General features: G+C 36.6%; 2 protein-coding genes across 6 annotated transcripts in view; one reads left to right on the forward strand and one right to left on the reverse strand.

The window, feature by feature from the left end:
- Nucleotides 1-4,237, reverse strand: part of RARS2 (arginyl-tRNA synthetase 2, mitochondrial) — an 82,950-nt gene extending 78,713 nt beyond the window's left edge. For both annotated transcript variants that reach the window (XM_060616139.3, XM_060616141.3), the window contains exon 1: nt 4,127-4,237. In XM_060616139.3, coding sequence (XP_060472122.1) covers nt 4,127-4,162 — 36 coding nt within the window. In that variant the 5' untranslated portion in view covers nt 4,163-4,237. The remainder of the gene's footprint in view (nt 1-4,126) is intronic.
- Nucleotides 4,238-4,293: 56 nt separating this feature from the next.
- ORC3 (origin recognition complex subunit 3) overlaps nt 4,294-27,177 on the forward strand; it is a 61,864-nt gene continuing 38,980 nt past the window's right edge. For 3 of the 4 annotated variants that reach the window (XM_060616136.2, XM_060616134.2, XM_060616135.2), the window contains exons 1-9: nt 4,294-4,399; nt 8,192-8,246; nt 14,737-14,834; nt 16,531-16,675; nt 19,947-20,051; nt 21,075-21,223; nt 22,494-22,627; nt 24,282-24,441; nt 25,925-26,038. In XM_060616136.2, coding sequence (XP_060472119.1) covers nt 4,376-4,399; nt 8,192-8,246; nt 14,737-14,834; nt 16,531-16,675; nt 19,947-20,051; nt 21,075-21,223; nt 22,494-22,627; nt 24,282-24,441; nt 25,925-26,038 — 984 coding nt within the window. In that variant the 5' untranslated portion in view covers nt 4,294-4,375. The remainder of the gene's footprint in view (nt 4,400-8,191; nt 8,247-14,736; nt 14,835-16,530; nt 16,676-19,946; nt 20,052-21,074; nt 21,224-22,493; nt 22,628-24,281; nt 24,442-25,924; nt 26,039-27,177) is intronic. The other variant, XM_060616138.2, reaches the window with a different exon arrangement.

Genomic DNA, 27,177 nt, shown 5'->3' on the forward strand with positions numbered 1-27,177 from the left:
AAAAGTAAAAAAAAAAAAAAAATGAACCAGCTGGATTTACTTTAAACTTAACGTCAAAACCTAAGTGAAAAGAGAAAGGGAAACAAATCTATACTCTGCCATTATGTTTCTGAGACAGATATAGTACTGACAATTTTACACAGGCTATTTTATAGAATATAAAGAACTAGAGCTTTCAGTCAAAAAGCTGGGTTTGTAGTTCAACTCTACAATTTCGCTGCTCTGTAACTTTATTCTTTTATCTTCCAGAGTTTCAGTGTCCTCCTCTATAAAATGGAGATGATACAAATAGGATGACTGAAAAGATTAAAAGATCACAATATCAAGTACTGTACACTTTGTGTGCATACCACAGTCCTAAGTGATGGGAGACAAAATCTTCTAGGTTTTCTCTGTGTCTTGTAAACTTCTAGGTTTCTCTGTGTCTTGTAAACATGGCATAAAATCTTTTCAAAGATATATGTACAGCAAACAGATCTGTAACACAGAGTGTCCCACTGCAGAGCAAAGGGGAACATGCCTACTGCCCATTCTAAAAGTCTCGGGGCTCCTCTCCTATGTAACACGGCACACTACCTGTGCAGGTATCATCTGACCTTCCTCACATTGCCCTGTGGAAGAAGAGGTGTCTGGGGAACCGATACAAGCAAATGTTGATACTCTGACCACTACCATTGCTGTGAATAATAAAATCCTTTTTTCACCAAGGGATCTCATGTTTTCTGCCACCATCAATGAACTGTGGTAAAATAGGGTAAAATCCCAAACCCTTCACAGTTCTTGACACTATACACCTTCCGTTAACATTTATGTCCTTAGATCTTATCAACAGCCCCATAAAGTTCAGCAAAAACACTGCATGGTACAAGTGAGATATTTCACAAATGGCAGTTATTATTGTCTTCATCATCATTAATCTTTGCAACAATCCTGTAAACTTGGAATCAATACCATCATTTTATAAGTTAATGAACCTGCCAAGAGTAAGTCAGTCACACAAATGGAAGGACTACAATTTTAATCCCTTCCAGTTTTACCATGTTATCTCACAGCTTTGAAATTATGAACTCATTTGGTGAAGCTGCAAACCTTATATTACATCACCAACAGCTACTTACTCTTTAAATATTTATTAAACATCTTCTGTTTTAGGCACTTTGTTGGTGCTAGGGAAATAGTGAATCAAACATGCTGTCTTCATGAAGCTTATAGAGAAAGCATACACCAAAACAAGTAAAACAACTAATTCCCTAAGAATTAATTAGCTAATGAAATAATTATTAACTCTTGCAAGTGTTATGATGGAAGCAAACAAGGGTCTGAGACAGAGAGCAACTGGAGGACACACTTTTCAAACTATAGGTTGTCGGTTGGGAATCAATCCCAAGCAGGACTTTCTGAAAAATGCAGTATAGAAAAGAATGCACACACTTTATAAGGTAAGTATTGTTTTGTGAAACTCTGATCTTGCACAATAAAATCATTTCCTTTAGGCACAGGGAATAATCTACGCAATGGTAATGGAAAGGCCTTGCTTTGTTAGAAAAACAAACTGTGTGGCTAGAATCCTATAGAAAGGAAGAATAGAGTGGTATGAACTGAGGTTGGAAAGAAAGATGTTATGATTCCGGTAGAGTTTAAGCAACACAGTTTTAATTAGGTAAGTGATGTGATTTGATTTACATTTGAGAAGTCACTTTTCTTGGTATAAGGAGGATGGATTTGAGGGACAGCAAGTGTGGAAACAGACCTATCAGAATGTTGTTGTAAGTAGCTTGATTTGGGAAGGGAAGGGCAATAGGGATATAAGAGTGGGTGGATTCAAGATATTATTTTGAAGGCAGAGTCCAAAGGACTTGCAGAAGTGAGGCCGTAAGAGGCATACTCTAAATTTCAGTCATATGCAAATCTTGTAGTTCCAAGAATATACCATGCTCTCCATGTGTCTGTTGTCTACACACATGATGTTCTTGGAATTTCCTACCACTCTCCAAGTTCTCACCCTATTGACTTGGTACACTCCTACCCATCCTCCTTTCAGGACTGAGCCCCAACATTACTTTTCCACAAAGCATTCCCAGACATTTGGAAGCTGTCTTCTCCATATTCCCTTAGCACTTCACACATGCTTTGAATACACTGGTTACAAACTACAATTAGCTCTTATACATGTGTTTCACCAAATTAGTCTGGAGCCATGCCAGGGCAGAAATCATATTCTATGCACTTTCAGCCTTGGGAATGATGATAGTGCTTAGAAAAATGTAGATTCATTAATCAAAATTTGCTGAATGAACGTGCCATTTCCTGTAATACATTCCTTCATTCCTAAACTGTCAAAGGACCCTCATTCATAAAGATATGTATTGCACATATTTTTATTTAATCCTTCAGATCATCCTTCAATGACTCCATATTTGAAGAAATATGTATTTGCTTAGTTTATGCTGCCATACGAATCTATGAGATTCTGTTTAATGATCAGATTGTGCTTCTTGTCTTCATAAAAGAACTACCACAGTATATAGTAAAGGGCTGATTTTGAAATTAGATCTCTGTTCAAAAACCAACTCTTCAATTTATTAACTATGTGGACTGGCTATGGGTAGGTTTTTAATCTCTCTGTATCTGTTTGTTAAACTGTATATGGTTAATACTTCTATGTCATAGGGTCATCATGGGGCTTGAATGTGAACACAAAGTAATTAGCACAAATACACATTCAATAGGTATCAGTTTCTGCTTCTCCAACTTGCCTTCTTTACAAGGAAGAATACAGCCTTTGCAAAACTAAACACAAAAGGTTTCTGGTCATGGCACTACTGTGACCACTGAGAACGGAAATCATCTTACAGCCCCACCCCCCTCCACCCGCCCCCAAACACAACTTGGCCACTGAGGTCCAAAACTACCTACCCTGAATATAGGCTACTGTCTACATTAGAATGACTTTATTCTTTGTCTTCATTAGCATAACTTTTTACTATTCTAGGAGACTCTTGCCCAAATAGCTTGATTATTCATTACAGGAACTTCTTGAAAAAAACGATCAATTCTTCAGGAGAAAGCACCAATAGTTTATGCCCTAAGACTCCTTGCACTCCTTTCCTTCTATCAATCTTAAAATGGTTAAATCAGTGTCCAATCCTAATCAAGCATCTATCTCCTCCACTCCTTCGCCCTCTCACCCTCTGCCACTGAAAGACCAGCCTTAAACCATACTTCAAATTCTCAAGAAAAATCTGGTGCTGCTTTCCTTCCCAGGCACTAACAAAAACTCTGCTGAGGTGTTCTTTCTTATCCCAGTAAGTCATAAACTCAGATTTGTCCTATCAGAAGGATAGGTGGTGTCTGAGAAACCAGCATTGGACAGGGCAGTACATTTACAAGTATGAAGGCAAGGCAAAGGAATTTTCCCACAAAAGTCCAGAAATACTATAAAAATGAACTAAGGGAAATTACGTATCAGGCAAAATACGTCCACTATTACGTCCATTAATAAAAAGGAAATTGATTTGTCAAGACAATAGGAAGTTGCGTTGCAAAATTCCAAAACGGGACGATGAGTTTTAAAAATTATTTTTGATGAAATTTAATGAACTGTTTTATTCCTTATTACAGAGCTGTTCACATATAGGACTCCGAATCAAAAACAGCACCTCACGTTATCTTTGGAGTTACCAAAAGTAATGCTAGGACAAGTGGCCAAAGTGACTGTAAGACAAATGATCCGTTTTTAAATTAGATCCTTTCGAATAAAAATTCAGATGCATTATCCATTTCACTAAGTGTAAGCAACACTAATTTCTAAAAGGTCTAATCACGGCCCAGTGACTTTCCACTCGGGTAAAGCATACAATGCTGTGGGGTAGAATGGAGTGAGGGAAGCAATTTGTGCTTTCCAAGGTTTACTTTTCACCCTGAGAAACCTATTTGGGCTGCATGGCCGACCCTGAACCGGGTTGGCCTCCGCAACTCGAGCAGTTCCAGAGAGGAAAGAGAAGACGGCAGAAACGGGGTATCCGTGGAATCCACCCTCTCTCTGAGGGATGACCCGCAGCGGTGAAGGGGCTGCGGGGTGGGGGTTCCGCTAGGGCCCTCCTTCTACCAATATTCGGGTCCGTACCTGATAGGCGATGGACCTGCGGAAGCCACACGCCATGGCCACCTCCAAGAAGCACGCCCCAGCTGCCTGGCCCGGATCCTCGCCCCTCCCTTCTCTGAACGCCCCGCCTACGCGCGCCGGAAGCCCGCCCTGGAGGATTCTGCCAGCCAATCAAGAAGCCGCGTGGCCGGCCACTAACCTCTGCCCTGCCGCCGCGAGGGAGCGCGGGAAATCCCGAGTGCTGCTGGAATCCCGCGGGCCGGTGGGACCATGGCCACTTCTTCGGTGTCCAAGGTACGTGGGGAGGGCGGGGGCAGCGGACGCCCACTAGACACAGCGGTCGCTGCATTCCCATTTGAAGAAGGCATACAGCAGAGGTTACGTAGGCTTCGATGTACCGGCTGGAGCGGAGGGAGTGGCAGGCTGAGCTGAGGCGTCCGTGCTCCAAGTGCAGTTGAGGTCAACTTTGCTTGGGCAGCGAAAACACCGATCTGCCTTAGTATTGTGGCTGGGAGGATTTTGTAAGCTTTGGTTTGTGGAGGTCGAATTCCCCGAGGATGTGCCCCAGTCTTCTTTACTTTTTTTCTTTCTCAGAAATATTTGTTATGCGCTAAGCACTCCGTTAGGTACCGAGATAGAGTGTAAACAAAATAGACTCAATGCCTTCACTCAGGAAAAATATTAAACACAGATAAACTGATGATAACAAATTGTGATAAGTTAGCAAATTGCCCAGGGTCAGAGAAGGCCTTTTGGAGAAAGTGACATTTTAGCTGAGCCCTGAAAAATAAGTAGAAGTTAGGCAAAGGATTGGGGGCAGGGAGACTTAACAGCAAAGAGAATGACATGTTCTTTGGCCCAGAAGATAGAAATAAAGTGATCTATTTAAGGAATGGAAAAATCAGTATAATCAGGAGGTAGCGTTATGAAAAATGAGAATAAAAAAGTAGTGTAGGTGTGTATGTGTGTCAGAGGAGATCATATAGACCTTGTATGGGCTGCCTCAATGGTCAGGGATTGCAAGAAAACATGATAATGTGGTTGGTAAGAAGATAAACCCTAGAGTTCCATTGTCTAATATAATAGCCAGTAGCCACAATAGCCAGTGGTTATTTCAGTTTTAATTAGAATACAGTAAAATTAAATAAAATTAGAAATACATTTCTTCAGTCTCACTAGCTACATTTCAAGTGTTCAGTAACCACATGTGGTGGTGACTCCCATTTTAGTGCAGAGACATGATATTTCTCCTTCCTTACTAAAAATCCTGTTGTACAGCACTGTTCTATACCCAAGTAAAGTAAGACCTTTAGTAATGAGTTCACCCAGAAGCCCCTGAAGTTAAGCTGTGATAAAGTCGAGAATGTAGGTGAAAACACTGCAAATACATTTCTCCCTATGTTAAAACAGTAGATTAGAAGGCTTTACCATGGGTCTTATTTTTAATTTTGATTAAAATGAAGCTAGAATTATGAGAAGGAGTGCCTTTAGAGACTATATCAAAGGGGAACTTTAAGCCCTTAACTTCAGAGCTTAAGTTTACAGAAGATTGACTTTGATGCCTGGTGCAAATGGCAGTAGAGCTTTAACTGTGCTAGTGTAATCAGGGTGCTGGAGTGCAAGACCAGCTGGCTCTAGGGGTCTCAAACAGACCACGTTCTGGCACTCGCTGCTGACAAAACCAAAGTCAGAGAAACGAGTGGGAGTGAAACAAGGAAATTTATCTCAGTGAAGCCAACAGTGAGAAGACAGACTAGAGTCTCAAAGACTGTGTCCAAAGTGCTAAAAATGCTTTCCAGGTTTATATAAGGAAAATGTGGGACAAAGGTCAGTGGGTTCGCACAGGTGGGCGGTAAAGATCAGATTGATAGATGTCTTGGAATCAATCGTGGATGGAGTCTTGCTGGCTCAGGCCAGTCCTTACTGCTTAAGGTGTTAGTTTTGATTCCCATTAAGGGATGTTGTGCCCACAGGATGTTTTGCCGGAGTTAAGAGATGAGCTGGAAAGAAGCACTTAATCAATTAGAATGTTTGAGGTCAAAATGGAGGTATTTGAAGTTCTCTTACACTAGTATTTTTTATTAGGATTGGTACTGTTTTTGTTATGCCCTGGTTATATATTTCCATAGGTTTTGCATGGTTTGCCCCCTAATCCTTTACATTGCATAAACCTCTTATTTTTGTATATCTTGCAGAATTGTGAGTTTTTTTTTCTTTTTCAGGAAAGCATTTACGGCATTATTACAGAAATGCTTGTATTGAGATGATTATGAAAGGGACTTTGCATAAATAAGAATCTTAAGGACTATTTTAGGAGCTCGTGTAACTGCTAGCTTTTTTTTTTTTTAAACCTATGTAAACTTCTCTTTCCTTGTTATATTTTCTACCTGTTAGCTCTCCTCCTAGATGACTTCTGTCTCAAATACCATCACTTACTTGTTCAGCAGTTCAAAGCTGTTAACCATATTACTACCGCTGCCATACATTAAGATCCATTCCAGGCACTTGTCATATCTCACTCCTTCATAGTTCCTTTTCTTTTATTGAATTACAGTTGGATGTAGAAAGGAGGCAATGACAAGGTTGTTGTGGTACTACATGATTTTTATAAATATGTGTATTTCAGTAGTTTCAGATATAAGAGTGTTAAGCACAGTTCTTGGAGCACCTGGCTGCCCCAGTCGGTTAAGTGGTCCGACTTAGGCTCAGGTCATGATCTCACGGTTCGAATCGAACCCCACATCGGTCTATGTGCTGACAGCTCAGAGCCTGGAGCCTGCTTTGGATTCTGTGTCTCCCTCTCTCTGTGCACCTCCCCCGCTCACACTCTGTTTCTCTCAAAAATAAATACACATTAAAAAAATTTTTTTAAATAGAATAAAAAAAAGGCACTGTTCTTATTTTGGATCCTGTAACCCAAATGGCCACTTTATATTTGCACAGCTCTCTTTAGCACTATCCTGAGAGGATTTTTTCTAGGTGTATTTTTTTAATCTTGTCTTTCATTTTCCATAAAAATGGCAGTCTTTTTTTTCTTAAGTTTATTTTGTTTGAGAGAGTGCAAGTATGAGTGGGGGGTGGGCAGGAAGAGAAAGAATTCCAAGCTAGATCCCAGGAACCATGAGATCATGACCTAGTCAAAATCAGGAGCAGAATGCTCAACCAACTAAGCCACTCAGGCACCACAAAAATGGCAGTCTTCAAGAAGCTCTTACATGGTGTGTGGCTTTAAGATTGGTAGAATAAACGCAGAACCAGTAGCTTGGGGGCTGTATATCACTAGTCAAGTAATAACATGATACTAAATGTAACTAGGAAATTACAAGGAAAATTACTTGGCCAGCATTCATTACATATATTGATTGCCTAATGTATATGCTAACACTACCCTAGATACTGAGGAAACAATTATGAGTTAAATGCAGTCTATGCTCTGAAGGCATTCAATAAACTACTTGGTGAGACAGAACCATAAATATGATACACAGTGAAAGGGATTTAAAACAAAGCAAAATAAAGGCATTCAAGTATTCTGAGCTCTTAGGGAAAGGAATAATTCTAACTAGAGAACTAGGGAAGTTTTCCCAGAGCAGATGAATAAGAGTTTTATCAGATGAAGAAAGATGTATAAGGTGAAACAATAGCCAAAATTTTCTATTTCCTGTCAAGGTTATGGATCCTTGAAATTTAATTAAATAATAAATATTTCTTCTGAAATGAGACAGCGTCACTATTTTTTACCTTAATTTTAATGTATGCTATTAATGTTCTCTAAGTTTTATAAAAATGGAAACTTTTTGGGTTTAAATTTCATCAGCTTTTATTTTGTCTCTTAGATCAGGTTTCTAAGAGCAAAATCAAAGATGAGCATCCCATGGGAAGGAGGAGAAAGAAATGGATAGTCCCTTTATTTTTCAAGAATTTTCCTGTTCTAATTCAGATAGAAGAGAGATGATTTCTTAGTACTTTAAAGAAATACTTTTTTAAAATTCTGCTTATCCACAAAATACTTGGTTAATCAGATTTATCTGCTCCTTGGCTACTTTGACTTTATACTTTTTTTCTTTTTTACTTTTTTTTTAATAGGGTTGTTTTGTGTTTAAGCCAAACTTCAAGAAGAGAAAGATCTCTGTGCCAGTAGGTAAGATGTCTTAATATTGAATTGGCTAGTTTTCCTCCCCTAAGTTTTGAACTAACCTAACCCTAATTGAATTTAGTAGTTTTCTTGTCTTAAGTTTGACTTTACTTACCTTCCTGATGTAGCAGTTATAGTCAAAGGGATAAGGTACCTCCCAGGGTTTCAATCTAAAAGGGACTCCAATACACTTGAAGTCCAATAGACAATGGACTTCAAAGGCAAATTGGAAAGTAAATTTCCTTCAAAGGATATGTCCCCATTCTTCAAAAGAGATTGTCTTAGGGGAGCCTGGCTGACTCAGACAATAGAGTATGCAACTCTTGATCTCTGAGTAGTGCGTTCAAATCCCACATTGGGCACAGAGCTTACTTTAAAAAAAAAAAAAAGTTACCTATCTATTTATCTATATATAATTATAAAATAAAATAAAAGAGACTAACGCAGATGGATTTAAAAAAAAGAGAGATTGTCTTAAAAATCTCAGTGATTTCCTGGGGTACGTTAGGGGAAATTGAATGCAAAAGAGCCAGAAATACTTTTTGGACTGATGGAAATGTTTTCTAGATTGAGGGAGCAGTTATATGAGTGTATACTTTTATTAGGACATACTAGACTGTTAAAATGGGCATGTTTTATTATTGTAAATTATTCCTCAATAAAATTCAGATTAAAAAAATACTATCTTTCTTAATTTATCTCCAGATATCTGTGTGGTGATCATGTTAGGAAGAATTGACTTTTTCAAACAAACCATGATATTAATGTCAGAAAGTGTTTATCGTACTGGTTTTCAATTGTGGCTGCAGATTGGAATCACCCAGGGAACTTAAAAAAAAAATTGTTTCAAGGTTTTTTTGGAAATAATTGTAGATTCCTGTGCAGTTGCAAGAAAGTATAGAGAATTTCCTTGTGCCCTTTACCCAGTAAATCTCCAGTGGTAACATTTTGGGTAACTGGTAAAATATCATAACCAGGAAACTTAACATTGGTATAATCCATTGATTTTACTTAGATTTCAACTTGGGAAACTTTTTAAAGATACTAATGCCCAGACCCCATCTCAGACCAATTGAATCAGAATCTCTGGGAATGTTACCTAGGTATTGATATATATTTTTTAAAGCTCCTCACAAGCTAATTATTTACACTCAGTCTTCAGTACTGTGAAGATTAATTCTGATGGAAAAATTATGTGTCATTAAGCATATTTGTGTACTCGTTTTGAATTAAAAAAGGAAAAACAACTGTACCACTGTTTGACTAAGAAAATAAATAACTTGTATTTATTGAAAAGGATTTTTCTAAGTCATCACATGATGCAAACCTTAGGGTGTTAGTTACTCCTTTAGTTTGAGACAAGCTAGGTACTCTTACCTGTGCTCAAGGAGCAAATAATAAAATAATCGTCCATATTGAGGGGGACAGAGGGTAGGTATGACTTATAATAAGAACCTAGTTTCTCATTAACAGAATAAACAGTGATCTCAAGTTCTATACCCTCTTAAACTTAGTGTCAAAGGAACATGAAACTGCCGTATTCCTTGTCCCACCCCCAAAATAAAAAGTGACAGTGATAGACTTGGAAATAGTGAACAAACAAAAGCTACATTATAATTTTTTTTAATTTGTAAGTGGTTGACTTAATGAACACATTTCCTTAATATTGGAGATTGCTAAACTCGAAATAGTTCATTTTCAGAGAAAATTCAAGTTGTTTCCCATTATCTATGAAGAAAATAGAAAATAAAATGACATCTGATAATATCAGCAATGTCATCATAACAAAATTGCTGGCATTTATTGAGTTTTTATTATATGCTAGATTTTTCTAGGCCCTATATGTGTTACTTTCAATTCTCTCAGCAAACTATGAGAAATGTATTATGATTATCTCCATGAAAATATATGAGGATACTTAGACATAGAAAGAACTTTCTCAGTGATAGTGCTAATAAATGGCAGAGCTGAGATTTGAACCTAAGCTGTCTGATTCCTGAGCCCCTGGTCTAACCATTGCTTGGTACTGCCTCTCATATGAAGTGAATTTTTGCTTAGAACTTTTTCTGTTGAATTTCAGCTATAATTAAGATTTAAAGTTTTTAGTATTAGTAAACCTAATATATATAATTGTATAATTAAACTTTGCTTAGTTTTTTTTTTTTTCATTCTACTGATCTGAAACCAATAGATAGTATTTCGATATGAGAATCTTAAAGGAATTGACCCTGATTATAAGACAGATGGTGCAGGAATGAGGAAAACATATCTAGATTTTAGCACTTGCCTTCACTGGCTTCAATTCTTGAAACAGATTGCCTGAAGAAGTAGGAAGATGCCCTACATTTTGTCCCCCATCTGTCCACTGACTTGAAGACACTTGGATGTGTACCTAAGAGAGGACTGGTAACTCTTCCTCTCCTCTGTATTCTGTGGATGACTGTGTATCCTAGAAAACGACAGGGCAAGAAGGAGAGAGAAAGGGGCTCCTGGGTGGCTCAGTCGGTTAAGCGGCCGACTTCGGCTCAGGTCATGATCTCACGGTCCGTGAGTTCGAGCCCCGCATCGGGCTCTGTGCTGACAGCTCAGAGCCTGGAGCCTGTTTCAGATTCTGTGTCTCCCTCTCTCTGACCCTCCCCCGTTCATGCTCTGTCTCTCTCTGTCTCAAAAATAAATAAACGTTAAAAAAAAAAAATTAAAAAAAAAAAAAAAAGAAGGAGAGAGAAAGGGAGAGAGAGGGACTGAAACCTGTGGGGGCACTGACACTGACACTGACACTGTGGAAGTTCACACTGAAGTAGAGCATTGTGCGTAGGAGCAGGTGGGAACCTGTCAACAGTAATAGTTTACATTCTTTAGGTCTTCTCAATGCTGATTTATTTTTTACCTTCCTGTTCTATAAATGAGAGAAATAACAGGTTAAATTGTCCTGCTGCTGCTGTTTCCCAATTTCTAACTGTTTTTGTAAGTATTTCGATGCCATGTTATTCAGCACATAAAAAATTATTGTCTTGATTTGCCACTTTAACATTTTATATGGATTTACTCATTATCAAAGTAAAATGACTTCTGTTCTAAGGCTACCCTGTTGTTCTGCTTTGTCTCTTAGTAATAGTGTATTTCCTTGCCTTATCTTGTTTGCATTTTTATACTATAACCTTGTCTATCATTTTACCATGTAATGACTTCAGTATATTCTAAAGACTTTTGATAAATTCAAAAAACATTTGCTAAGAACTCTGAGTGAGCTATGAACAGAAGGAAAGTTCCTTAACATAAAAGAGAATCTCTATTCCAAACTACCAGAACTTGATGGTAGAATGCTAGTGGCATCTCAGTAAAGTCAGGAACAAAATATGTATTTTCACATTATTATTGAATACTATAAAAGTTCTAGTTGTTACAATAAAGTACTAACAGTAAACAACAAGAAATATGAAGGAAAGTAGAAAACTACAAAGAATGTAAAATAATTTGTTCAAAGGAAGATTTCTGTAGTGTTTTGGATGTGAATTTTTTAACAACTTCATATCATTTCTTCCCAAATCAATCTCCAGATTTTATTTAATCAAATCACAATGTCATTTTAGTTATTTTTGAGCAATAGCAAAGTTTATTTGAAAGAATGGGTTAAAATATTTTGAAGAAGAATGATAATGTTTGGTGGTGGTAGGAGGAAGACCTGGAGTAATACTCCATGGAGTAATACTCCATATGTGAGCATGCTGCAAAGCGCCAGTCATTAAAACAGTTCAGTACAGCTGTGGGAATAAACGTGGATTCAGTAGAACAAAAGAAAAAGTTAAAATATAGTTACAAGTGCATTTGTAAGTATTTAGATAATAAAGCCATCTCAAATTAGTGGGAAAAAGGATAGATTATTTAATAAGTGAACATTTTCAAACTGAAGGTTAAAATCCAAGTGCGAGTCATGAAATCAACTTAGTCGTAATGGTTTTAAAAAATAGAATAGAAAAGAAAACATTCACTGTCACATGACAAGAATTGTTTTGTGGGTCTTTTGTTTTTGTTTCTGTTAAATGTGTGTTGGATTATGATATAAAATTTATTTATTTATTATGAAATTTATTGTTAAATTGGTTTCATACAACACCCAGTGCTCATCCCAACAGGTGCCCTCCTCAATACCCATCACCCACCCTCCCCTCCCTCCTACCCCCCATCAACCCTCAGATTGTTCTCAGTTTTTAAGAGTCTTATGATTTGGCTCCCTCCCTCTCTAAATTTTTTTTTCCTTCCCCTCTCCCATGGTCTTCTGTTAAGTTTCTCAGGATCCACAGAAGAGTGAAAACATATGGTATCTGTCTTTCTCTGTATGACTTATTTCACTTAGCATCACGCTCTCCAGTTCCATCCACGTTGCTACAAAAGGCCATATATCATTCTTTCTCATTGCCACGTAGTATTCCATTGTGTATATAAACCACAATTTCTTTATCCATTCATTTAGGCTCTTTCCATAATTTGTCTATTGTTGAAAGTGCTGCTATAAACATTGGGGTACAAGTGCCCCTATGCATCAGCATTCCTGTATCCCTTGGGTAAATTCCTAGCAGTGCTATTGCTGGGTCATAGGGTAGATCTATTTTTAATTTTTGAGGAACCTCCACACTGTTTTCCAGAGCAGCTGCACCAGTTTGCATTCCCACCAACAGTGCAACAGAGTTCCCATTTCTCCACATCCTCGCCAGCATCTATAGTCTCCTGATTTGTTCATTTTGGCCACTCTGACTGGCGTGAGGTGGTATCTGAGTGGTTTTGATTTGTATTTCCCTGATAAGGAGTGACATTGAGCATCTTTTCATTGTGAAGGAAATTTAAGAAGATATAAAGAAATGGAAAAACATTCCATGCTCATGGATTGGAAGAATAAATATTGTTAAAATGTCAATACTGCCCAAAGCTAGCTACACATTCAATGCAATCCCCATCAAAATTGCACCAGCATTCTTCTCGAAGCTAGAACAAGCAGTCCTAAAATTTGTATGGAACCACAAAAGACCCCGAATAGCCAAAGTAATTTTGAAGAAGAAGACCAAAGCGGGAGGCATCAGAATCCCAGACTTTAGCCTCTATTACAAAGCTGTAATCATCAAGACAGCATGGTATTGGCACAAAAACAGACACATAGACCAATGGAATAGAGAACTCCAGAATTGGACCCACAAAAGTATGGCCAACTCATCTTGGACAAAGCAGGGAAGAATATCCAATGGAAAAAAGACAGTCTCTTTAACAAATGGTGCTGGGAGAACTGGACAGCAACATGCAGAAGAATGAAATTAGACTGCTTTCTTACACCATTCACAAAAATAAACTCAAAATGGATAAAGGACCTGAATGTGAGACAGGAAACCATCAAAACCCTAGAGGAGAAAGCAGGAAAAAACCTCCCTGACCTCAGCCGCAGCAATTTCTTATTTGCCACGTCTCCAAAGGCAAGGGAATTAAAAGCAAAAATGAACTCTTGGGACCTCATGAAGATAAAAAGCTTCTGCACTGCAAAGGAAACAACCAACAAAATTAAAAGGCAACCAACGGAATGGGAAAAGATATTTGCAAATGACATATCGGACAAAGGGCTAGTATCCAAAATCTATAAAGAACTCACCAAACTCCACACCCTAAAAACAAATAATCCAGTGAAGAAATGGGCAGAAAACATGAATAGACACTTCTCTAAAGAAGACATCCAGATGGCCAACAGGCATATGATAAAATGTATTCCTTAATGTGGCTCATAGTTTAAAACACTGGTATTTTGATAAATGGTGTTTTGATAAATGGCTAACCATTTGGAGGAAAACGTTCAAAAAGCATATAAAGTAATACAGACAGACTAAGTAAAAGGCTGGGCTAAACTATGTCAATTGAATAAAAGAACAAGAATCATAGTATTAAGAGTCATTTTACAAAGGAGAGTTCAAGGCAAATATACGAAGCAAAGCATACAAGGCTGTAGAATAAGAGAAAATAGTAAAAAATATATTAATATTAAATCAAACCAAATCCATTAAATACTGTTAGCAATTCAAAGGTGATAGAAATACAATCTAAAAGTAAAATATACTTTTAATCTTATAGATACACTTACTATAGTAAAAATATGAGATAAATAAAATTAAATATAAAGGATATTGAATGTCACCTATCTCCAAATACATATATTTTTGATACAGATTAAAAAATTCAGCCCCATCCCCTACTGTGTGACTTTCTTCTTTAAATGTTTATTTTTGAGAGAGAGAGCAGGGGAGGGTCAGAGATGGAGAGAGAGAGAATCTCAAGCAGGCTCCATACCTTCAACACAGAGCCTGATGTGGGATTCAACCCCACGAACCATGAGATCATGACCTGAGCCTAAATCAAGAGTCAGATGCTCAACCAACTGAGGCACTCAGGTACCCCTGCACACAGATTTTCTAACTTTTATTATATAAAAAAGAAACTGACCTATTTCTTTCTGTGTTTTTAGAGGACTATTTTAATAAAGGGAAAAATGAGTCTGAGGACAGTAAGCTTCGATTCGAAACTTATCAGTTGATATGGCAGCAGATGAAATCTGAAACTGAGGTGAATACTTTTTTTAATAACTTATATTTCTCTATTACCGTAAATCTTGTATTTGTTGCTTCCCATCTTCCTTTCCACCAGTTTTCAAGAGTATTGATGAAACGTAGGTAATATTAGTTTAGCATAAGCTGTATATTCTAAAAAAACACTCCTGTTCCAAATATTAAGCATGGCTTCAGGTACTGGAACATACATTTAAATTTTTTTTTTTTTAACATTTATTTATTATTGAGAGACACAGAATGTGATCAGGGGAGGGGCAGACAGAGAGGGAGACACAGAATCCCAAGCAGGTTCCAGGCTCTGAGCTGTCAGCACAGAGCCCTACGCTGGGCTGGAACTCACAAACTGTGAGGTCATGACCCGAGCCGAAGTCGGTCACCCAACCAACTGAGTCACCCAGGCACTCCTGGAACATACATTTATAATGATAGCTGCCAAGGCAAGGGGCTCTACATATGCTCACAGCTTTTAAATGGTGGCACTCTTTAAATTAATCCATTCAGTTATAGAATTAAGGAATCAAGCTATTTTTAAAATACTTTATTCCCTCATTCCTCATATCCAATTTCTTCTGTGTTCTTTATATTCTAGCCCTAAAAAATGTCTGTACTTTAGCAGATTTGTAGTTCTAGGGCCAACATCTTGAGCGGACTTGTTTTATTTGAGCAACACAGTGTTTTTGTTTGTTTGTTTGTTTTAAATGGGAGGGTTATGCACTCTGTTTATTACTGCTTCCTACCACTCTTTATTGCTTTCACCTAGGGCTTTGCTTATTCATGTATTCCCTTGAAAGACCCTTGAAGGAATTTGAGTTTGTGGTTTCTAGCGTAGGCCTTCATTTTTTAACCTGAATTGTGATGATCCTCCTAACTGATGTCTCTGCCTCTGATGTCAGACCCCTCAGGTCTGTTTTTAGTCCCTGTAGCACCATTGGCCAAATTAGGAAAGTCTTGCCTTCAGGCAGATACAGTGCCAGGCTGCAGGGGTTTTCCAGCCTCACTGCCAGTACAGCTTCTCCCATCTGTTCACAGTGCTGTCAGATTAACCCTTTCAACCTTGATTTAATCACATCTCTGCTTCATGTCCCTTCAGTGGTTCTCCTCAGGGGATAAAACCCAAATCTTTTAACATCAAATGTAATTTTATTGGTCTAGCCCCTTGTTTATTTGTCCAGGCTCATTCCCTACCACTTCTCATGTTCTTGATGCTTAGCTGTGTGTGTGGTTCCCTGGATACTTGGTGCTTGCTTGCTTCCCTGCTCCCTCTACTCCCCATTCGTTCTGATTTTCTTCTCCCTATAGTCGCCTCCCCCATCACCTGCTTTAATGCTTTGGCTCACATCCTCAGCTTAAGTTGGATGGTCCTACTCTTTATTCTGTATTATCATAGCACTTTACACAATGTTTTTAAATTGTAAGTGTTCTTAATTTTTTTCACTGTTTTAGGATAAAGACTACCTTTCCTTTGTAAGGTGGTTAGTAAATGTTTGTTGAATGAATAAATTTGATTCTTTAATGAGGGAATCCAAAATACTAATGAGTGGAGATTTAAGGAAAAAATATTTTTTATTTCATCCATCTAATAATTTTATACATAATCTTTCGCATTCATGATGATTTTCTTTCCCAGACTTGGAAAGATGCATCACATTACTACTGATAATAATTCATAAAGTTTTGTGTTTTCTTTGTAGCAACTACAAGAAGAATTAAATAAAAACCTATTCAATAGTCTAATTGAATTTCTGCAACAGTCTTATTCTGGATTCCATAAGAATTCAAGAGACTGGGGCTGTCAAATAAAACTCAGAGAAATTCCAACTGCTGCTCTTATTCTAGGTATGTATGGGTATAGGTTTGTTTTTTTAGTTAGTGGTTTTGTTGAGAATAGTAGAGACTAACTTCTCTTGATCAACCTGTTTTGTCTCTTTCATTTATAAAATTAAACTAATTATACTGTTCTACATACTTTCAAAACCAATAAAAGTTCCTTATAGTGATTGTACAACTTTAAATTAAAAGAAATTGATCCGGGATTAGCTAGTACCCTCCTCAACTTTCTGTCAGAAAAATGAAGGAGAAATATATTTGTGTTACTCTTCCTTAGTTATTTTATGAGAATATATGAGATCTGAATTCGGTAATAAAGAAACCACCAGTGGGTTAGTAGATTAGATTTGTGTGCTTTTTTTTAAATCGTTATCTTCAGTGGAATTATCTATGACCCTAATTTTATTTCCCTGTGCTTAGTTTATCAATCTTAGATTATTTCATAATACTGTATGAAGTTTATAAGGGGGTTTGGATGAATTATATATAAATTTTTTTTAAGCTGCAGATTGTAAATTTCTTAGGTACTTAAATATCCATCATTAAAATCCCATTTTAACCAAATATCTGGCTGCAGGATAATGGAAAATTTCTTTGGAATATTAGCAAATTTCCTTATTTCTTTTGGAAAGAAAGTGGGTTTATTTGGATTTCAAATGTACTCTTCATTGCACTTGCAATTTGTTATTTATTCAAGGTTTGTTAAACTAGTGGGCACTGAGATAAGAACTTAGTTGTATTATTTAATACTGATTTTTTTTATTTTTTTTTTTATTTAAAAATTTTTTTTTTTTTTAACATTTATTTATTTTTGAGACAGAGAGAGACAGAGCATGAACGGGGGAGGGTCAGAGAGAGAGGGAGACACAGAATCTGAAACAGGCTCCAGGCCCTGAGCAGTCAGCACAGAGCCCGATGTGGGGCTCAAACTCACATACCGCGAGATCGTGACCAGAGCCGAAGTCGGACGCCTAACCGACTGAGCCATCCAGGCGCCCCAATACTGATTTTTTTTAAAAAAAATCATTAGAGAGAGAACGAATGGGTGGAGGAGGGGCAGAGAGAGAGAGAGAGGGAGAGAGAATCTCAAGCAGGCTCCAAGCTGAGCTGTCTGTGCTCAGCCCAGCTCAGGGCTTGACCCCACAACTGAGATCCTGACCTGAGCTGAAATCAAGAGTTGGATGCTCAACCGACTGAGCCACCCAGGTGCCCTAATACTGCCTTTAATCCTGTTCATTATCTAAATCTCATTACTGATGTTCAGGGCAGTACTTAGCAAAATTTAATGTACTTACAAATAACCTCCAAGGGATCTTAATAAATGCAGGCTTTCATTAATAGGTCTGAGGCAGTGCCTAAAACTCTACATTTGTAACAGGCCTCCTGCTGATGCCCATACTGCTGATCCCAGAACCACTCTGAGTAACGACACAGGGAATGATTTTTATAATACTGGAACAGCTTTTCAGTGCAGCCTGCACTTAATTTCAAAACCCTTTTCATTCATGGATGAGAAACTGAGACCCAGTGATGGCCTGATTATACTGTTTGGTGCTTTGTTTCTCTACTACTAGGTTACAACAATTGGAAGTGGAGTGGGGAAAATGTAATCAAGAGGGATGGCTTGATAGATTGTTGAGAGAGCACTGTTTAAATCCCTTCTCTGCCTACTGCCAAAAGGAGAAAAGAAGCTAATGGAAATCTTATATTTCAAAGTCAGTAGTCTGAGAACATTTTTTCAGTTAAAGACATTGTTGATTTTCTTGTTTCCGATATACAGTCCATTGTTGTAAACAACATAATGTTAAATAGCTTATAAAGTCAATCAGTGAAAGACAAGATAAACTGGTGTTTTGCTAAACTCCCAAATTTGTTCAGAGATACAGTATCACAATCATAGACCATAATGCATGTGAGGAATATCATTTTGATACTGTAAAAAAAAAATGTAGTCAAAGAATGTTTAGGCACAGTTGCACATTTTCTATTTTCAAAAAGATGTATGTCTGTTTAAAAGTAGCCTGCCAGGGCAGTTGTGTGGCTTAGTTGGTTAAGTGTTCGACTCTTGATTTTGGCTCAGGTTATGATCTCGTGGTTCATGAGATTGAGCCCTGCGTCAGGCTCTGTGGGGAGCATGGAGCCTGCTTGAGATTCTCTCTCTCTCTTTCTGCCTCTCCCCTGATCTCTCTCTCTATCTCTCTCAAAATAAATAAGCCTTTAAAAAAATTTTATTCGTTTGTTTTGAGAGACTGAGAGAGCTCATGCAAGTGCACAAAGCAGGATCAGAGAGAGAATCCCAAAAAGGCTCAGTGCTGTCACTGTAGAGCCCTACTTGGGGCTTGAATCATGAATCATTACATCATGACCTGAGTCGAAACCAAGAGTTGGATGCTTAACTGACTGAGCCACCCAGTCTTCCCATAAATAAAGGAAAAACATAGCCTGCCAACATTTTTATTTATTGGCTTGCCTAGAAAAATTTTTTTTGTTTATTGGTGGCCTAGATTCTGAACCTTTTGTTTTTCTTCCAGCCAGTTGAAGTTTTATAGTAGCAATTATCAAGCAGTTTCAAGATAGCTGCTGTTGCCACCTGCCTAAGTGCCAAAGCACTTTCTAGAAATCTCAGATTGTGACGTAAGGGAAAGTGTCAGTCAGTAGAATTTTTTCCAGTGTGATAGGGAAATTCCACTCAACTCTGATAACTGCATGCACAGCACTAAACTCTGACTTGTGGAAATGAGAACTAGAGGCTTAGTAAATACCTAAAGTACCTGAAGTTTTGTTTTTAGCCTCTTCCCTCAGAAATCAGCTTAGTGTGTATTTTACTATTGTATTTACTACAACAGTCATTAATAGGATTAGTGATTGGATTCTCCTCACTTGTTAAGTCAGGATCACAGTAAGCCCGGAATCTGTAGCCCTTATTTTTGAATGAGTATTTTAAAGAGTACTTTATGAATTTGACAAAGTAATAAAATTACTCCTAAGATGTTTTCATGGGTTAACTACACATTCTCAGTAATGTTTTTTAAAGAGAGATTATGCTAAATACCCTTTCTGACAAGTATTTTGTGTGCTTCCAGATATCTATTGTTAATGGAGATCTCTTCATTTATGCAGGATATTTTCTTGGTTTCTGTTATTAATCATGGGGTTTTTTTTGTTACTCATATTTTTAAAAATATTTTTATTCAGTAATTCACTAGACATGTTAAGTAGCTTTGTTGTTAAATTATTTATAGTACAAATGATGGCGTAATACTGATGTATTATCCCATAGGTGTGAATGTAACCGATCATGATTTAACATTCAGAAGTCTAACAGAAGCCCTTCAGAATAATGTCACTCCATATGTAGTCTCATTGCAAGCTAAAGATTGTCCAGGTACAGTATAAATGCCCTAATAACCTTGGTGAGATGTTACAGATCTCTTCCGACCTTCTTTCTCCGCCCCCCCCGTCCTAGCTTTGTTGATCCCTTTTTATGTGTGGAAAGAGCATGGCACAACATTTGGGCAAGGTGAGGTTTATTGCCTATCATGGTAATGTTGACTGTTGTAGGACTCATTGCCACCTTTTGCTTCCTTTATTCCAGCCCTCCCCCCCCCCCCCCCACCGTATCAGCTTCACTGCCAGTAATAGTTTAGATATTTTATGAGATGTGTTCCCTAACCCGGTAAAAGTCTAATAAGTTGGAAGGTTTGGGACAGGGAGCTAGAATTAAGGATTGGGGAGCTCTTATTTATCCCAACAGAGAATAGACTGTGTAGGCTCATATTTCAGCCTCCAGTCATCTTATTGTCCTGCTCTGAAAGATTAGCATGGTAAAAAATGTCCATTGCCAGAGCTAATCTATATGAAACCATTAAATCATAAAGGATATGGACACTAATAGAGTAAAATGGAATGAGATTTGAATTTACGTAAGGGCTTTATGTGCTTATATTACTTTCATAATCATAAACTGATTGGAACTGATTAAGTCAAAGCCCTTAGGACATCTTTTAAAATGACCATAAGGAAGATTTGTAATCAGTAAAATAACTTATGTAAGTAACACTTTTGATCGTTTTTAGAGGCCTTAAAATTTTTTTGCTGTCTAGTGTAACTTAAATATATAGTGTCCTCATAAGATTTATAGTTTTTGTGTTTACACATTTACTTAGGTAACATTTTTAGTATAGGTAGTATACATAAACTTTGGCTTAGTGTTAGTCTGAATTACTGAAATTTAAATATTAAAGAGAAGATACTAATGAACATTAATAGTTAATATGTTAAATGTTACATTAATGTTAAGTGTACAAGAATACATTCTACCCAAATGTAATATACTGATTAAGAAGTTTCAGTTGTTTCATATTTGTTTTAAAGGGAGATAAGCTTTCTTACCTTTTATATTCTGCAGATATGAAACATTTTTTGCAAAAGCTGGTCTCAAAGTTGATGAACTGCTGTGTAGATGAGGAATCCAAAGAGGAAAGTATTCAGGTCACCCAGAAAAAGACATTTTGTTCAATGGATTCTCTTTCCAGCTGGTATATGAGTGTCACACAGGTAAATGTAAACTGACAAGTTTTGGGGGGGGGATTTGCATATGATTGAAGAGGCTTAGAATTGTATTAAACGTAATACTATTCTAATAAGAATATGCTTATGCACACTAGCTGTTAAGTAATGGTAGCTACTTACTTTTCCTAAGGCTATTAGAATTTTAAAGTATTCTTTTATCAGTATGCAGTCTAATTCCTGGTAAGTATTTAGGTTCTCATTTTACAAGGCCATTTTATTTGTGGGAGAATATCCTCTAGTGACAAAAACAGCATCAGGAATTGGTTCTGTGGCAGATTCTATCTCTGTGACAATGGCTATGACTTTAATATATTATCTCTTAGGTTCCTCAATATTTGCTTTTGTGCGGTTGAACCATGCTGCCAGTTCCCAGTGTCAACTTAGTCCAATGAGAAATAGTCATTTTTTTAAAAAATCTAATTTGTTCCACATTTACAATTCTTGGGGAATAAATGGTCTATAAGTAAAGTACATTCAACAGTAAACATTAACTAAAAAGAAGTTCCATTCTGCCATCACAGTCTCTGGTGAGAATGAGCAACCTAGGTGATTCATGGATAACTGTACCATAAAACCACAGCTTTAGTTTATGATGCTGTGTAGCCAGATAGTATGGGAAAAAATACTGTGGTAACATTTTCTGATAAAATGTATTTGCTGAAGTCGACCGTAAGTGAAGTTTAATTTTGCTTTATATAGGAATTAAATTGGGTCTCATGCATATCATAATATCTTAATTTGATCCACAATTTTAAATTTTCTAGAAATCAGATGCTACATACAGTTTATGTCAGATATCTTTAAAAGATTGGGATTGGACCAGATGATATTAAAGGTGCTTTTCAACTTGAAATTTAACAGTAGCAGACCAGCAAGTAGTGTTGTTTATTGTGCTTTTCAATTAAAAATACTAGTTCTCACCTTAAAGCAAAGCAACATACAACATTCTATTAACAGAAAAAATAATTTATAGAAAATGTTCTCCCCATGTTTTTTTGTCATTTTCTCAGCAAAAAAATATAAATATTTCATATGAGTTACAGATTTTACTGAACCTTTTTCTTGGTTATAATTCCCATGTCAGACACAAAAAGATTCTGCTAATAACTGTTGGAATGAGTTTCTCTTTATTATGTGGGAGAAATAAAAGAAAAAGCATTACTGTAAAATGTAAAGGGAGATATAGCATTGTAGTGTTGTAGCATTGTTTGAATGGTAAGGCTTACTTTTAACTCCTTTTTACATGACTTTAAAGAAGACAGATCCAAAACTGCCAAGGAGAAAGAGGACTTCGTCTAGCCAATGGCAGTCTCCTCCTGTTGTGCTTATCTTAAAGGATTTGGAAAGCTTCACCACAAAAGTACTCCAGGACTTCATAATTATCAGCAGGTAGATGATATATCACCTGGCTTTTACATAAAATTCTTTTTATTAAGGAAACATGTAACTTTTAACTTGAAGAGCAACCTTTTCCAGAGAAAATGAATGGCAGTTTAATCTTCATTTTAATACCAACTGGATAGAAACCAGAATGATTTCAAATTCCTTATAATTAAATGTTCAAAGACCTCCTATCAGATTTTCATTTGCTTTTTGATCCAAGAATGAGATCAAAAGACTAAAGTTAGCCACCTTTTAATTAGTATGAAAAGGCAATGTAAAATGTAGTTTCTCTCACCAAGGTCATCTGTCTCTTGCCCATTAAATCGATAAATTACTCCAGCTTGAGATGTTTGTCAGGTCTTATTTTCTGATACCTATCCACCATTAGCAGCTCTGAGTTACATATAGCTCTTCTGAGCAAGTATGTTTTCTAAATAACATTATCTTATATAATTTTTATAATGAGAAACTATTTTCATGATCTCATTGGATTTTCAGGGCATTCCTGTGAAATTCAGAATTGAACTAACTAACCCTATTTAAAATCCAGTGACATGTATTTGCCGTGGTGCATTTTTAGGATATAATTTATTTTGGCTTTTTCTGTATGTTAACTTAATAGGTATGGCTAAATTTACCTAAAGCTATATGTTGTCTTATAATTACTATTTTGATAGTGTCTTTTTTTTCCGCCATAGAAACTAAGATTTCTAGATTCTAAGAATTTTCTTAATGCTAAAACTGAACTGCTTAACATGCTTGAAAGTTGCACACTAAGAATATTGACAAAAGAGCTGTACTTTTTTGGAGCTTAGACTTGTGACTCCTGTTGCCATCTAAAGTGAGGAAGAACTTAGAGCAGTAACAGAGCCAGGCACTCCACTCCTATGAACGTAGAACTGCATAGCTAGAATACTGACAAGCAATAGCCAGTAGGAGGGAGCAAACAAAATCATCAGCCATGGTACAAAGTGTTCAGACCCACAGTAGCTCTCAAAGATAGTGCTGTTTTACTCTGTGGGAGTCATTTGTGTTCATACTAGTAATACTAGGAATAAATCATGTCCAATAAGTTTGAGTTAATGCAAGGAAAGTATGTAACATTTTTAAATGGTGTCCATTAAAAATATGTCTTACATATGTGTAAAGTTTCCTGTTTCTTAGCTATTATGTATAGCTGGGTGACATAGTGTTAGAAATGTGCATAAATAGAATAAGTTACCTTGAAAAATGTGAGCTTCATGTCACTGAACTCTTAAAGCATAGACTGTTTAACTGTCTAACTGTTAGGAAGACTATAGAGCTCAAACTTTGGATGAGAGGTGAAATTGAATATCTAACTCTTCTAACACTTGAGATTGTATAACCTTAGAGAGAGGCACTTGATCTCTCGGGACCTCTGTATTCTTATTTATAAAATGAGAGATCTTTTAGTAGATTGATTTCAGAGCTAGAATGTCTGGGAAAAAACTATCTATATTACTTTAACAGGGGAAAATAAGTGACCTAGAAAATTTTAGTATTTAGAATGATACTCTTCATCAGTGTCTTATACAGTAGACATTCAGATAAAGATGGTCTTAATTTGAAATTTGATGTATTGAAATATATTTGCTAAAAAAAGAAAAATCCCAATTTTGTATTTTCCTTTGAAAACCAGTCAACATCTACATGAATTTCCACTAATACTCATTTTTGGAATTGCCACGTCTCCTATTATCATCCATCGGTTGCTTCCTCATGCAGTATCATCTCTGTTGTGCATAGAACTTTTCCAGTCTCTGTCCTGCAAGGAGCACCTGACTACGGTACTTGATAAGGTAAAAAGAAAAAATTGTATCAGCTAAATAGGATGAAAAGAAGACAGCCAAGAATAGATGATAAATGTAAACATTAGTGATAAATTTTTGAATCTCTCAGAGTATGATATTGAACATATTTCTTCACATTTTTTTATATTTAATGATTTTTATAGGGCATAACATTGCCTCTTCAGATAAAATAAAAGCTTTGTAGAAAGAATGATTCTATTTTTCTGTATCTACCTACCTACCTACCTATCAATCAGTCATTACTCAATGGAAAATTTTAGGTTTTTAATAAATTTTAATAAAATTTAATGATTTCCTAAAAACAGCAACAATGTTTTTACTCCTACATTTTATTTAAAGTAATTTGAGGGGCGTCTGGGTGGCTCAGTCCGTTAAGCATACTACTTCGGCTCAGGTCATGATATCCCAGTCCATGAGTTTGAGCCCCACGCTAGCCTCTGTGCTGACCTCTCAGAACCTGGAGCCTGCTTTGGATTCTGTGTCTCCCTCTCTCTCTGCCCCTCCCCTGCTCAAGCTCTGGGTGTCTGTCTGTCTCTCTTAAAGGTAAACAGTAAAAAAAAAAATTAAAATAATTTGATATTTTAGTGGACCCTTTCCTGTCATTGCTGCTCTTGGCAGAAGGTAAATACTAACATTTCCTCAGACCTTAGCTCTATGTTTCAATTAGTTTTAGTTCTGTTTCTACCTAAATTATTATTGACCTTGCACAAATTGTTGCCAGACTCAACTCTTTCAAGGTGTGCTTTATATTGCTTGTGTAAGGTAAATTATGAAAAACTTCCATTTATTTACTGACCACTTACACATTTTTTTCCCCATGAAGATGGTATCCGTTTGTTTATGGATACTTTGAGGAAAATTTTTATAGCTGCCGTATTTAAAATTGCTCGATTGTGATCAAATGCAGGTGGCCTTTTATAACTACATTTCAGTTTTAAAAACCTAGTATGACTTTTCATTTTCAGATATAAAATCTTCACTTTAGGCCATTGAAAATTAGCTGAGTAATACAAATGCAGCTATTTTGTAACAGATAACATCTGTTAATTTGGGGTTTTTCATTCAACAGTGCATAATGTGTTATTCCTCATTAATGTGTGTAAGTTAGGGATGAAAAAGAAATCTTATAATAGGAATTACCAAAGCCTATAGCTTCTTCAGTGGCTTCTGGCGGAGAAGACGGATTGTATAGTTAATAGATGGTATTTTTTTAAATTAGTAATTGAATGGAAGATGATGGACATCTTTGATTCTGAAGATGTAGTATGAATAGCTTCTTTTGGTTATGATTCTTATGTAAATTAATTTAAAGTTTTAGTTGATATTTGACCTAAAAATAACCTAGCTACTTTTATAGCTTTCATGGTTACTGTGTCATAGTATCATTCTTTGCCTCATGATTTATACTTGATATTTATGAAGAGTAAAGACTAATAAGGAGTGTGTCCTATTCCCCTTTTATGTCTTTCAGCTACTTCTTACAACTCAGTTTCCCTTTAAACTAAGTGAAAAAGTGCTACAGATTTTGACCAACATCTTTTTGTATCATGATTTCTCAATTCAAAACTTTATAAAAGGACTTCAGGTAAGAAGACACTAATGGGTGTGAAAGTTCATAAGCTGATTCTAAGTAATTTGCATATTATTTGAAACTATTTAGTGTGATAAGACATTTTAAATGGCAAACTCTAAAATAAGTAAATTCAAGTGTCACCTGGGTGGCTCAGTTGGTTAAGTAACCGACTTCGGCTCAGCTCATGATCTTGCAGTTTGTGAGTTTGAGCCCCACATCGCGCTCTGTGCTGACAGCTCAGAGTCTGGAGCCTGCTTCAGATTCTGTGTCTCCCCCTCTCTTTACGCCTCCCCTGCTCACGCTCTGTGTCTCTCTGTCTCTCAATAATAAATAAATGTTAAAGAAAAAAAAATTTTAAATAAGTAAATTCAAGTTATGTTATTCTAGGCTCTACCATTTCTTAGTTACCTGCAGCAAAACATAGAGAATATATTAATTCAGATGTCAAAAATGGATAAAGACATCCCACACACCCCCTGCATTCCAATGATTCTTAACTATATAGGGGTAGGGAGGAAGGGACTCTTATTTATTTATTTTTTTAATATATTTATTTTGAGGGAGAGAGAGCATGAGCAGGGAGGGACAGAGGAGGAGAGGGAGAGAGAGAATCCAGAGTAGGCTCCACACCGTCAAGGCAGAGCCCATTGACACTGGGCTCAATCTCAGGAACTATGAGATCATGACTTGAGCCAGGTTTAACCAACTGAGCCACCCAGGTGCCCCTAGGGACTTTGTTTGTTTGTTTGTTGTGAGATTCTTGATTTCTTCCTAAAAAATACTATATATGAGGGATCAGCAAATTTTCTGTAAAGGATCAGATATTAAATATTTTTGGCTGTGAATGCTACATCTCTGTTGCATATTCTTTTTCTTCTTTTTAAATAACCAGTTAAAGATATAAAAAACATTTGTAGTTCCTGGGCCATGTAAAAATAGTCTGTGGGCCATAGTTTGTTGTCCCTTGCACATATATGTATATGTATTCATTTATATTTATTCTTGCATATTGGGAAAGCAGTTTTATTAAGGTTTCATGAATTGCCAGAAGAAAATTCATGAACTCAGCTTCATACTGTCTGTTCGAAACTACAAAAGGAGCCCATTCCCCAGTTATTTGGAAGTTAATGTTATCTTCTTCTCTTGGCATC

Source organism: Panthera onca, chromosome B2, assembly GCF_046562875.1.
Source record: "Panthera onca isolate mPanOnc1 chromosome B2, mPanOnc1 haplotype 2, whole genome shotgun sequence".
NCBI lineage: Eukaryota > Metazoa > Chordata > Mammalia > Carnivora > Felidae > Panthera > Panthera onca.